The sequence below is a fragment of the Rhinatrema bivittatum genome, chromosome 2, assembly GCF_901001135.1.
Source record: "Rhinatrema bivittatum chromosome 2, aRhiBiv1.1, whole genome shotgun sequence".
Classification (NCBI taxonomy): Eukaryota; Metazoa; Chordata; class Amphibia; order Gymnophiona; family Rhinatrematidae; genus Rhinatrema; species Rhinatrema bivittatum.
In genome coordinates, this window is record NC_042616.1 from 485,012,922 (window position 1) to 485,027,245 (window position 14,324).

Sequence of the window (14,324 nt, forward strand, 5' to 3'; positions counted from 1 at the left end):
ACAGAGATGACCAAAACTATACCTCCCTGGGTAAGCACTTTTCGAAACAGGCCACTGCACTATGACGAGGATAATTAAAGAAAAATTTAAAATAATCCAGAATTTAAGACTTTTGAAGTTACAACGATCAGATATTTTGAACCCATGATGTGCTACAAAATTATATTTTTTGATCACCATTAACTCCTTCCAGCTGCCTTCCTCTTCACACTGCCATTGGAATGCCTTTTATGAGTCACTTATATTTCCTCAAAATGTCATCTTTTGCTCATTCTATTCTGATCTAAGGGAGCATTAAATGTATTTAGTCTAATAAAAAGGTTCCACATTTTTTTGTTTACCTTTATTTCCCATCTTGTAATACAACCTTTAGTTATAATCTCAGAGAATCCTTAGATGGACAGATGTAAGACATGAAGTCAAGTAGGCTCTATGGTCTTGCAACAGGAACAGGCAGACCACATGGGGCCTGCAGTCCTGATCTGCTGTCATTTTCTCTGGTCATTTAACCAGAGTGTCACAGCAAAGACAGGCAAAAGGAGGTCAGAGAAACTGAATAGGAGCTCAACAAAAAAGAAACATGGGCCTGCCTGCATTCATTTGCTTATTTTTTTTGTTGTTGTTACTGTATCGCAGCTCAGAGAAATGTCAATGTCTTTCAAATTCATGGCCTATTAACCAACTCTACAAATAAATAAATAAATAGTCTTAATCTACCAAAAACTAAAATCAACTAACACAATCTAGTAAAGCACTTGGGTAGAAACAATGCCTTTCTGAGGCTAACAAATGTTGTGAAATACAAACTCCTGGCACTAAGAGGGCCTTTCCCCAGTTGTAATCTGGGAAGTTTGCTTTTTTAAACATGTTAGCCTCATAAAACAGTATCATCTCAACCCAACTCCTTGTTGGTTTTCTCTCAGTTCCTCTCACTTTATGAACTCTGACAGATACCAGTTTTGTTCCAAAACGCTACACTGCAAGCCAGTCCTCGGAAAAAAACTGCGATATGAAAATCCAGAGCATATGGACACAACGGAAACCAGAAAGCTTAGCACTTGGCAGACACACACAATCTGTTCATAACATGAGCAGAATTTTTTTTTAAAAAGCCAGTCTGTGCGCTGAAAAGTTGCTTACTTTGACATGACTCTGGGCTCCCAGGTTGTAGATTTCGGTCGGTTTCACCTCATTAATTATCTTCACCAGGCAGGTGCTGTCTGTGAGATCTCCATAGTGCAGCTTCATGTCTTCAAATTAGAAGAGCATGTCATTAGATTAAAGACAGTAACACATACTAGAAAACACAAGCAGATTGGATGCAAGGTTGTACAGTGTCATTCTGTCAACAGCAGAACAAAAGTGGCAGACACTGGGACGTTTACAGTTGGTTTCACACAGTATCTTATAGTTTTCATTCTTGAGATCTGTCCCATTTCTCAAAAAAGCAAAACTCTCAGAAGAAACGTATAGCAACAGTTCAATTTCAGAAATCAATGTGCTCTTAAACATGAACAAGTTTTAAGTGAGTGTTACTCATGGAAGGCACGCTCCGTGGGAGGAGAAAGAGGGCTAGAGATCACGTCATGTTTTGCGAAATATATACATACATCATAACTGGAAGGACACCAAAAATATCAGCTGGCAGTGATCTGTAATAAATCTATGTGCACCATGAACACCATGCTTCGCTTACCTACATCTGCTCATGAGGTAGCCTGACAAAGGCAATCACTCAAGCAAAGGTCTTTTACTATAGCCAGGGCATTATTTGCCAATAGATATCCTTCCAAAGGGAAAATTTAGTGGCTTTATTATGGGGTGGAGAGAAGGCAGCTTTAAATAAAAGAGAAGCAAAAATCCTGTACGTTTTCTGAAAAATGAAATACTGCAGACTTTGGTCAATACAACGGATTCTTTCACTAACTCAGCTTTTGAAGTAAAAAAAAAAAAAATCATACACAAATGTTTGATAGAGATAGCTTTGTAACTTGGCTACAAGTTTGTCTTCTGTGTGCCAGAGCTCAGGAATATTGCAGAGGAAATACATTCAGGCCCTGATAGGGAGGAGAGTGTGGGGAAGGACAGTGGCTGCTTTAGGGTCGACCCCAGAAGGCCAAAAAGCAGCCTTTCTGGGCCCACATTCAGCAGACGTTTTCCCTCCAATCCTTGGCCAGCCAGGGGCTCTGACACCTGGGCAGCTGTTCTGGGGAAGGTAAAAAAAACAAACAGGGTAATAGAAAAAATTGTGGAAGATCTTCTTTAAATATGGTATTTAGTAAACACCTCAATTCTCCTATATAGTAACATAGAAAAGGACCAAATGGTCCATCCATTCTGTCCAGCAAGCTTAAGGTAGTAAATGCCACTGTGTGCAGGTTTCTCCCATACGTCTCTGAGTCTGAAACCCTAAGGTTTCAGACATAGAGAATAGGTACTCAGCAAAAACTGAAATTTATTAACCAATAAAATTGCATCAATGCCTAGACTGTTTGCAATATCAACTTGCCTGTTTCATTACTCTGTTCCTTTCTCTACTTGCCTTATTTCTAGGCTTCTTTCCTTTTTTTATCCTAATATTTGATTTCTTCTATTTTTGTGCTTTTTTTAAATTTATGACCACATTCCCGCTTTTCGCAAATTTCTCTCTCTGGAGAACTCTTCTGGTGTTTCTGCTGTTCTGCTATTCACTGGTGGCAGGGAGAGAAGCCTGCAGGAGATTCTGGTAGGGGCAGCTCAGCAGGGCCTTGGCACACTCAAGATTCATTAGGGAGGGAGTGGTTCAGTGGAAAGAGCTTTCAATAACTTGAAACATTTACAGCCTTCTCTGGAATTAAATAAAACTCAAAACAGAAAATGAGAACGTTACTGTAGCTTTCTCCCATCCCCTCCCTTTTGCTAATATCACTGCTTTAAGGGTCTATATGTCTTACAGGCTTCCAAGGTGGAGGTGGTGTCCCAGCCTGCTGAATCTGCTCTTCAAATTTCTACGCAGAAATGCCCACATACGCCCGTATGTGGGCTGTGCGCAGGCAACGCGAATTTTAAAAAGCTGCGAATTATGCAGGTCATGGGCGGAACATGAGAGTGTCCTGGGGTGGTGCCAGCCACTACGCGCTTATTTCTGTATTTTAGAACCGGAGACCATGGCACATATCTGCTTGTTATCCGCATAGCTTTACTGCTGCTCCAGATGAGGAGCAAATTTGGAGATCTCGAGTTTTAGGGCTTACAGGGCAGGGTGAGGGGTCTGGGTCAACTGGGGGGCTTGAAGGATGAACCACCAGAGGGGTCTGGAAGACCTCGCTATTAACTGGGCAAACCGGAGGACTAACTGGAAAAACTGAATTGTCCCTCGGGCGGGCACGTTTTAAATTCCACCTACATATGCACATAAAAGCCGGCAAAGTCCTAGAAAAGATAAGTGAAGTATGTTTTCTCAGGCAATTTCTCAAGATTAGGGGCATACTTATGTGCGTGAGGTGTATTTTAAAAAAGTATGTGGGCGAGATTTAAAATTGCAGTTTATTTTCGCTCGTTCGCCAATACGCATGTGTATGGGCGCATGTGCGCTTGTTTTAAAATTAGTCTGCATAGTGGCAACTCCAGAAGGTGCTAATAAGTAATTCTCAGAGGAGTGCAGTAAGTAAGCAGGAGGATACAGATCAGGGCATTTGTATATAGTGATAGACAAGCCTGCATAGTTAACTATACTGCAAGATCATAAAATAAATGAAGGGAGGAGGGGAGAAAGGAGTTGTGGAGCTTAAAAGAAGAGCAAGCTCCATGGCCCCAGCAACAATGCACAACTATGAACAGGCACTGTCAGTCTGGCAACTGTTCCTTGACCCTGCTCGATTTGGTTGACTTCCGAGTAGAACATAACAACACAGAATCAGTGGAAGGCTAGATCCTGTCCAAAGTAATGCACAATGGCACAAGAGATCATCAGCTTCACCTATGGTTTGTTTTTACAGCCTAGAACATCTTTTTGTTCACAAAATATCATTCAAAAAAAGCAGATTATTCACCAGGGTAATGATGCTTGCTTTATATTTTGGTGACTTTTTTTTTAAGAAAAGCATCTATGTCACTAGGTTTGTAAGAGGCATAAACCCCCAGGAGGCCAATATTCAGTAGGCCGTTTATAGGATAAGTTATTCAGCTACAGTTAGCCAGTAACATGTCCAGTATATTCAGTGGGATAAACGTCCCACTAAATATACTTGTTTAAAAGTATTAGTTTAATGTAAAGCTATGCTTCCAGCATGATTACCTACGAAACGCTGGAAGCTTTATTTAGGGAACAGCCTGCTTTATGTTAGGAGCGGCCAGGATTGCTGAGAAGAGCAATGCTGGCACACGGACGAGGAGGCGCTCATTTTCTAAAGTATCGCAGGCCTGCGATACTTTAGGGAATGAGGGCGGGGGGCCGAAATGGGGGGGTGGTCCTGCGCTAGCCGGCAGCGATCGCACCGCCGCGGTGCGATCGCTGCCGGTTTCGCACCCAATAGCGCCACCATAGAAGGTGTAGCTATTGGGCGCGAAATAGGCCGCGAAAAGGGCCTTACCTTTTCTTCATCCTCGGCGTCTTCGCGGAGTTGGCCCCGGTAACGCCCCGACTCCTCCTCTTCCGGGGCCGACTCCGCCCCCATCTTGGTATCGCACGCGATAAGGGACTTTTCGCATGCGAAACGTCCCTTATCGCGTGCGATCCATCTGGTAAATGACCCCCTTTGATTGCTAATGGGTGGGTAGGTGGGGGATCAGCCGGATGGGAGAGGGGGGGGGGGGCAGAGGAGGGCCAGTTAAATCACTTTGGGGGGGGGGGGGAGACCTGGGCCAGCAGCGATCGGATGAAAGTTTTAAACTTTCCCGATTTTAAAGCTTTGGGCCAGCTTGTGGAGAGAGAGCCAAGGGGGGAGGGGAAGGGGTTACATAAATGTAGTGGGCATCAGGTTGGGAGCCCTGCAGCTTGGTTTTCCTTTTTTTTTCTAAGGTGCGATACTTACCTTGATATCTCTGAAGGTATCCGAGTAAGTAGTAGGTTATCCGGCCACCAAGGCCAGACAACTTTAGCTTGGTCTGCTCTGAAGCAAGTCTAAAGTTACCTGGCTATCCTCGCCGGATACGCCCAACGATCGGCTGGGTTGGCTGCAATAACTCCACCCCTCCCCAGAATGCCCCTTTTTTATCCAGCTAAATTCTAATTACCCAGCTAGAACGTAGCCGGATAAAGGCTAACTATAACTAGGTAAAGCCATTTAGAGGGATAATTATTGTGTTTTCCATCTAAATGGCTTCTGAATAAGGACCTCCAAAAATATACCCAAAACTGACAAAAAAAAAATGTGTTTCCTTTGCTAAAGTACAACATATGCGGGGATTTATTTTATTTCTTTCTTTAAAAGTATTTAATTACTGCCTACCTGGCCCGTCCACACCGCCAAAAGCGGTACACAAGAAAACCATATAATACAAATAAAAATACTGCACATAGGAATTAATTTTCATAAGGTTTTATGTGCGCAAATGGGCTTTTGAAAATAGCTACTTTTACATGTGCAACTCCTTTGAAATTTCACTCCGTTTTCAAAAGTTTTACAACATGCAAATGGCTTTTTAAAATTGCTACAATGGTATGTTACATTTAGTCGTGTAACCCACCTGAAAATCACCTCCTTAAAGTACACTTAATGCATGTAAAACCTATTGACAATTTTCAATGGCATATATTGTAGCAATTTTCAAAAGCCCACTTAAACGGGTCAAGTGCTTGTACACGTTTAAAACTCAATTTTAAGCATATAAATCCTTTTGAAAATGACCCGCTTAGTCTTTTCCAAGCTGTTTTTTCACTGCCCTTGATGAAGGGATCTTAACCCTCAAAAGCTGGTCACAGATGTAACTGGACTATCACCTAGAATTTGTTTGTTGACCTTTATTTCTATGTGCGTACAAAATAGATCAACATTCAAAATCATAATGGAAGCAAGTCCTTGCCCTACTCAAAGCTTCAAAGTGACCCATTATCTGCAGGGAGATTTTAGGCCTGGCTTTTTGACTCTCCTCCTCTTGCATTCTGGCACATACAGAATTACTTTTTAATTGGAGGAGCGGATCTACAAACACCAGAATACATTAGGAAGTACGCTCAAAGGCTAAGAATGGCCTATAGTAAACCCCCAGAAAGTGAGCTGCTTAAAGCTCTGACACCATAGAAGCTGGCATCTATAGACTCATTCATTGACCGAGGCATAAGCTTTTGAGGACTCTTGTTCTCGAAAGCTCATGCCTCAAGCAATCTGTTTCTCCAGCTTCTCTCTCACTTTTTCTACTACAGACTAACAGGGCTTCTTCTCTGAAAGTTTTGACAGCTATAGCCATTTTGAACACAATTTCTGTCTGCTTTTGGGATTTTTAATGAATCACATTTATTTGTTTTTTGTTTGTATAGCGTTTCAAGCACGTAAGCAACAAGGAGGAGGAAACCTTTTCTTGGGGAGGTGGCACTACCTGCCCTGTATTTCAGCAGGTAGACAGGATGATTACTAGGCACGTGCAGCCAGAACATTAGCATTTTCATATTTCTATTTGTTTCTTTATTTCATAATTGTTTTATTTTCAGTACCATTCAGTTCACACTAAACTGAAATAGTGCGTGCTAAATCTGTTTCATGCGCAGTATTTCAATTTAATGTGCACTATTTTTTTTTACTGCACACTAAATAATTTAGTGTATACTAAAAACCAAAATATAAATTAAATGAATGCACATCCCTAATGATTACTAAGCTCAGCATCATGCAATATGAATTTTTTGGGAAGGAATAGCTAAGGCCCACAAAGAAGAGGGATCGCAGATCACAAGAGGAACAGCATCTTACTTCCTTCAATATGAGCCTGGGGATTCTTGTACAGGTGCTCAATCCTCCCTGTATTGACAGAACTAGACCGACGAACAATGCCATGTACCTGAAATTTAAAAAAAAAAACAATTTTTTAAAAAGGAAAAAAAATAAAACCTAAAATGACATTCTTATGAAAATACACCAGAATATTATTTACCACAGGGAGCACCAGCAGTTTACACAGGAGACAAAAAGAAGGTGTACGGTATGACATCTACATTAGAAAGAAACTTTTAGTCATGTTGCACTACTACAAAGAGGGATTATCTGCCTCCTGTCCTCAAAATAACCGCTTTCTAATTTTCCCTCTATTGGTGTCATTCAAAACTTCATTCTGCTCTTCTTCCCACCCACCCCCCTAATAAAAATCACTTTCCATGTTTCTAGCTTTTCTGAGATAAAACACATGCAACTTGTATTATGGCCACACCCTGCTTTTACAAATCCCCTTTCATCACCAAATCTCCCTGCGTACTTTACTTATACTCTCAGCGCATTAGGATAATAGCAGCACAGATTCGTGGTGGTCAGCACACGGACATACCAAGCACTACAGTAGTAGGCATTACTATTTAGATGGTCTTAGGAAAGAGTTTAAACATGTAATTCTCCTTCGAAAAGAAATTAAAATAAGAAACTATGGTAAAACAACATCGGGGGGGGGGGGAGGGGGCGTAAGTAATTCAGCTAGCAGCTTGTGCGGTCTTCCATAGCGGATGGACGTAGTAACTGCAAACCATGGCATAAATAAAACCTAAATGTATATATGAACATGCAGCAGCAGCAGATGTGGGGAATTTGGGTTGTGTGCTGTATACATTAGCTTTCCAAATACATAGATACAATTTGAGGTGGGAGGAAGACCAAATTCTACGAAGATGCACCCAAGTTTCAAATCACAAGCTAAAACCATTTCCATGACAACTGAATAACACTACAAAACCATGTGAAGCCTGGCACAAGTCCTCCTAACATCCTACTTCTATAGAAATATGAGAATAATGCATGCATGAGCTGCATGGTGGCAAAGTTACACTAGCAGGGTATAGATCTATCAGTCAAATAAGCTTGTAAAAAAGTTGAGGAAAGAGCCCACCACAATTCAAATGGTAAGCAGCTGAAAAAGTGGATAGCAGAATCAAGAGTTTTGCAAAGAAGATGTGTAGGGTAAAGCCAAAGACCCTACTCAAGGATGTGCATCATTGTACTTGAGGCCTGCTGCTATGCAAACAGACTGACCAAAAAGTGCAGCATAAGCAACACAAGCCATGGGATGATCTTGGCAACTTCATATGAGACTGTGATTCACAAAGAAGAGAAGCTGCTGCAATTGCTCTTCCATCAGACATCTGTCAGCACTTCACCATGAAAAGAGAGCCTTGGACAAGAAGTGTCACATGTCTTTGGTGAAAACTTTGTATCCAGCCATGAGGCCAGCTATGAATGGGTATTGTTCTATGCTTGTTTGCTGATGAACATTATGAGAATATTCTTATGCATTTGGACTCAGATGGCATTGTTTGCATCCCATAAATTCTATGTCTATAGAATGTGGTAACATCGAATCAATATCAACATTGCATCCTATGGAACGGAATATGAAATGAGGTTCCAAACAGAAAAAAAGTCTCTGAATTATACAGACTGTGCATTATCCCAAAGAACTTTGCTTACAGAACTTTGACTGCTGCAGTCCACTACACCCGTGAACCTGCAAGTAAGTGTGTCCCTACCTTAATCCAGACTATGAATTATCCTTATACTTTGGGTGGGGAGTACCACATGAGAAATTATATTCACTAATATGATTTATCCTCTATGGGATCAGATGGAATTCCCGTCGAGGTTCCTGGAGAGGTTGCAGGAGAATCATGGGGTTCCTCAACCACATTCAGTGAAAAACTTGGATCTGGATGATTGTTCTGGTCCCCCGGACTGGTATCCTCTTGATGTGGGGAAGAGGGAAATAAAGGTGGGGAGAACCCCTCTTCTTACAAACTGGACAGTGGTTGCGAGTAGCGGTGTCTGTCCAGTGTTAAAAAGAAGTTGTTCAAAATATCTGAAATTTGTGACATGGCTTGCGAGGCAGATCCCATCATTGATTGGGAAGGCTTCTTCTATGGTGATGGAGAAAAGTTGCCCCCAGAGGCAAGTACATATGCTGGAAGTCTTTTGTCCGCCTTTTTTGATGGATTTAGTGCCGCAAGGAAAATAGAGAAATCTGGACTTGGCCTTAATGCTTATTGGATGTTTTACTTCTTTTTGTGAGAGGCTCCTGTAGCTGAAGTAGTTGCCTCTTTTGTTTTGAAACAGAGGAGATATCGAAATAGACCCTCTGAGAAAATATAGTGGATCTGTTCAAAATTGACTTGACTGGGGAAGACATGAGCTCCTCAATATCAGAAGGGTCAGAAGCTAGCAGCTCTTCTGGTAGGAACACTATCTTTAGATCCCGCTGTCACTCCTTCCAAAGTATTGAAGGATGGTCATGTCTACCTTTGTGTTTGGATGACTGGTCAGAAGCCCCAGATGTCTCCAATTTGTCATGGGATGACATTTGCTTAGATTGCATCGACTGCGTCATCGATTTTTCTCCATGCGTCGTATGCGTTGAATGTTGTTTCTGCGTCGCAGAGGTTTGATGTTTATCTTTTGATGCTTGCATCGAACTCACTGCATCAGAGTTGTGTGTCATGCTGCATCGCTCCCTTGATGAGTTGGTGCGACGCAGGTTGGTGCGACACAGGTTCTTTGGTTGTGTCACGCATCTGATACGTCGTATGTCAAGGCATTTCCCAACTCTCGACACTTGTTGATGGCACTTTCATCAGTGCAGTGGCTGCCATTTTGACTTTTTCAGTCATATGAGGCGTTTTGAGCACTCTGGGAGCTTTTCTGACCTGGCACTGATTGCCCTAAGTACTCTAAGAAGTTAATCGGGCCCACTAACAATGTCCTTTTACTTTGAATCAGGTGATGCATCTTAGGCCCAGACGATGAGTGAACTGACTGGTCTGTCGAGACTGGGGTATAGGAGCCGCATGAAGAGACTTCGCCTTCCCTTAATCTTGCAATGTTTGCTGCCCATTGCCTCTGGGCCCTCGGAGACATCCTGCTGCAGTTGCAACATTCCGACTGATTATGGTTTGGCCCCAAGCAAAGGTAGAAGCAATTATGTCCGTTGATGATGGACATAATCTTGCCACACTGGCAGTACTTGAATCCTGGGGTTTTAGGAATGTTAGCACTGAAAAGTGCTTTTGTGGGTTCACACAAGGTGAAATTAAGTTTGTCTCTGAGGAGATGAAAAGAGTGCTTCCGCGCATCCTGTAAGCTATATGGAAAAATGAAAACTGAGGAAACCAGTCAATTGCATGGGAACACCCGTACAACCGCACAGAGCAAAGCTCTGTGTTCTTTGAGAGAAGCTCCACCTCATGCCACCAGAGGACATCACCTGTAGAGCATGGCTAATTCAGCCTGCTTATCGACAGGAAAAAATGAGAGGTGAAAACTTAATAAAAAACTAAACTCTACAGATTAGAAGGATCATCAGAAACTATATGGAGGATGATGATATAATAAGAGGTCCACAATACTCTTCTTAGATTTGCTACATGTAAACATGGAACATGTAAACCTGTAAAAATGTAAAAATGTAAAAATGGAACATGTAAACCGCCGGGGAGGCGGTTTACATGTTCCATGTAAACCGCCTCCCCGGCGATAGTTATTTCTGTTAAATGTGAACCGGAGTGATATGTATTGTATACAGGAACTTCCGGTATATAAAAACCAAAAATAAATAAATAAATATAAGTATACAAGGTGGATCAAAATAAACATATATTACAAAACATGTTCTGTAAATCCAAATATTAAATGTCAGCATGCACTGCTTTATACAAAGGTCAGCATTATATAAATCCAAAAACGAACTGATGTATCCAACACTGATGTGGCCCAAGTTGCCATCCTCACCTGTAGTGGGGCAAAATTGATGGAAAGCAGTTGAAAACAGATGTCTTATCAGGATCTAGAATCAAAATTTCATATTGACCTGCAGCTTCTGACAGATTCTATAGTAGGCAAAGAAAATGGCAGGTGGCTTAAACAAAGAGAAAATCAAAAAGCTGAAGTCAAGTGAAGAGATTGTTTTTGCAGTAATAAGCTCCTGTTGGAAAAGAGAGCAATGGTTATGGATATGCTCTGGACAGAAAGTTTTACAGCCAGGATTCTAGATTCACATTTATATTCAGTGATACTAGAATAGCCTAAAAAATTAGTTGAAAGACAAAGTTTCTTTGAAAAATCTGAGTTGAAACCTAGACAAATGTATAACGATACTGCAATCAATAGGTCTGTGATACACAGAAGTAGTGAGAATTCGATTATTAATAAAGATTAGAACATACAAAAATTGTAACCTATATTAATCCAACAGCAAGAAAACTTCAAATGCTGATCACAAGGATTTATTTATATATGGACTTTCACAAGTTGCTCAACATCACCAGTCCAAATAAAAAGATGTCAAAAATATGTCTGTGTCAGAGAAGAACATGATTGATAAAGGCAATGTAGGAAGGTGTTTCATTTCAAAATCGCCAATGTATACATTTGCAATATCTGATGCCACTGGAGTGCCTCACATGCTGTAGTATCTGTCTACAGAGCTGGAGTAGTCGATTCAGCTGTACTAACTAGCTCCACTAATCTTGCTGATATTTTATGTCCTGAGTGTTTATCATATAAGATAGATACAACACTGTTTTCTACATTCCAATCAGTCATGACTTTGGCTTTTTGATCTGTTCACAGTTTAAACAGTACATTTGATTTGCCCATTAGTTTGTCAGAAGCTGTAGCCCAGAATAAAGTTTTGTTTTCAGATCTTAACAGGACATCATGTCACCTGTTTTCCATCCATTTTGGCCCAATGCAGACAAACATGCCGATACACAGAATGCGTTAATTTTGGATAAATACAATTCTGTTTTAAATGCATACAATGTTAACCTTCAGATTATAAAGCAATTTAAGATCATTTTCACTTTATGGATTAACAGTACATTTTGTTTTACTACATATTTGTTTTGTTGCATATCAAACTGTGCAAATTTGCATGCAAGGCCATTTTCTTGGGAAGCAGGGTCACAAACTGGGGTGATTGCACTGAGCCCTGCACTTTAGATGCACCCATCAAGTCAGAGAGCCAGGGGAATAGAACTGATGCAGCAGGAGCTGTGCATTAAGTTCCCACCTCTACTTCCAGATTCGTTGGCTGGTTCAATGCTGCTACCTCTCTTTTTTCCCTCCTCCCACAGGGCTGTTCTTTATGGCAATGACCCAGCTTGCTCTTCAGCCTTATAGGAGGGGAATGGATGGCCCAAACTTCACATCCTCCACTGGCTGCTCAGTCTGCAAGGCACCACACTCCTCTAGGATAAGACCTGTTTACATCACTAAAAATCTAAAAAATATTATACCATTCTGACAGGAAGTCCATATCATCCCTCTGATCTGAATCTTTTTTAGAATAAAACTTGCTTTCACAGTTTGGAGTCACACATACAGATGACATGGACACCCCAGCAAAGCTGATGTAGGATAATATCATTGCCTTGATGTATGTAGTGTTTGCTTGCAAGAAGATGCTAATATCTTCTGAATGTTAAGTATCAATCTCATATCTCAGTAAAGACATCAAGAATTGCCTGAATATCCACTTTCAAAGGAAGCACCTACTACAGCATCATGCATACTGAAGCTCGATGACTGAAGGCATGGTGATCTTGGTTTTGGATCAGCATCACCAGAGTTAAATAGCTTACCGTCCATTCAATAGTTTCTCTCTACTTCAACTGGAAGCTGGTCAGTGACGACTATCAATAATAATGTTGGGATAATAACACAGCCTTGCTTAATTCCAGTTTTCACCTCAAGAGTATGTGATAGATGCAATACTGAAATCGCTGACTGTATATCATCATGGAACAGACAAAATTTTGGTGGGCATCCATACTTCAGAAAGATCCTCCAGTCCTCCTTGGCTAACTGAGTCAAAGGTTTTCATGAGGTCAAAGGCAACGGAGAGGCATCTGCTACTCCTAACATTTTACATGTAACAGATGAGCAGTGAAGGTCAAATTAGCTATACTTCTTGACTGCTTAAATCAGGGGTCCCCAAACTTGGTCAAGTGCCACAACCCAACTGGGTTTTCAGGATTTCCACAATCAATATGCATGATATGTATTTGCATAAAGGCAGTGCATGCAGACAGATATCATGCATATTAATTGTGGAAAGTCTGAAAACAACTATATTGCGGCGCTCAAGGACTGAGACTGGGGATCCCTGGCCTAAACTACAATGGAATTGTAGGCAGAGGTCTTTGGCAAGGGAAAAGAGATGGTTTAGGAGGGTTCTCACAATAATCTATTCTGCATTGAACACCAAGGTCATCTTTCTAAATTCCATAATTGGACTGGTTTCCTTTCTTGAAAATTCTCACAATCCTGTCACTGTGGTCATCTGGGATTTCCTCCTCATTCCAGATTTTCAAGATGAGGGCATGGAGCTATAATGTACGCTCCCCTCCACCCTGCTTAAAGATTTGAGTAAGGATTCTATCAGCTCCAGATGACTTATTGCTCATCTGCTTGGGAAGGGACAGGGGAAATCTAAGCTGCCTCTGACTAATAGTGGCTTACTTTGATTTAATCAGATCAACTCCTTCCTTATGTCTCAAGGGAGTTAGTCATTGAGAGTTCAGACCATAAATACTGCATACTTTTTTCTTATCCTATATTTCCCTCTTTGGATGATGGTTTAGCATGCTAGACACTTATTCTTGTCTTGCTAGGTCTAGTTTTTGGGTTTTTTAAATTTTGACATCAAATTGTGAATCTCATCTCCCTCTCTAATCCAGCTATATGCAGAGATTAAGCATTCTTAGCTTTATCTATGACACCAAATAGCTGTAATATAATTGTGCCCACATACAAGGTCATTCATCAAAGTGCGTTAGGCCATTATCACAGACGTTAGGGCCCTAATACCATAACACATGTGTTATTTTTCACATCGCGAGATGGGAATGCAAATTTTGAAAAATGTATTCAAAGGGGAGGAGTTTGGGCAGGGCCTATGAAATGCAGCATGTGATAGCGTAACGCATGTTATCACACGTTTTTAACGCTGGAAATAACTACACCTTTTTTTCCTGGCATTAAACTGAACATGCACAGTGAGCCGTATGAACAGCACAGTACACATCAGTGAAGATTTGACGTGATTTTGAGTGAGGAAAGTCACACAAAGATTTGTACGTCTCACTGTGAATGTAAAACTGGCCCCTAAATCCTAGACCACCACCAAAACCTCATCTTGAGTTACTAGAAGACCCTCCT

The 14,324-nt window shown here is 41.1% G+C and overlaps 1 protein-coding gene across 1 annotated transcript in view; it reads right to left on the bottom strand.

Moving 5' to 3' along the window:
• The window catches only part of LOC115083338 (GDP-mannose 4,6 dehydratase-like), a 492,002-nt gene that overhangs the window by 276,877 nt on the left and 200,801 nt on the right, over window positions 1-14,324 (bottom strand). Inside the window, exons 3-4 of the mRNA XM_029587140.1 lie at window positions 6,888-6,975; window positions 1,141-1,250 (exon numbers count right to left, since the gene is read on the bottom strand). Of these exons, the coding sequence (XP_029443000.1) occupies window positions 1,141-1,250; window positions 6,888-6,975 (198 nt within the window). The remainder of the gene's footprint in view (window positions 1-1,140; window positions 1,251-6,887; window positions 6,976-14,324) is intronic.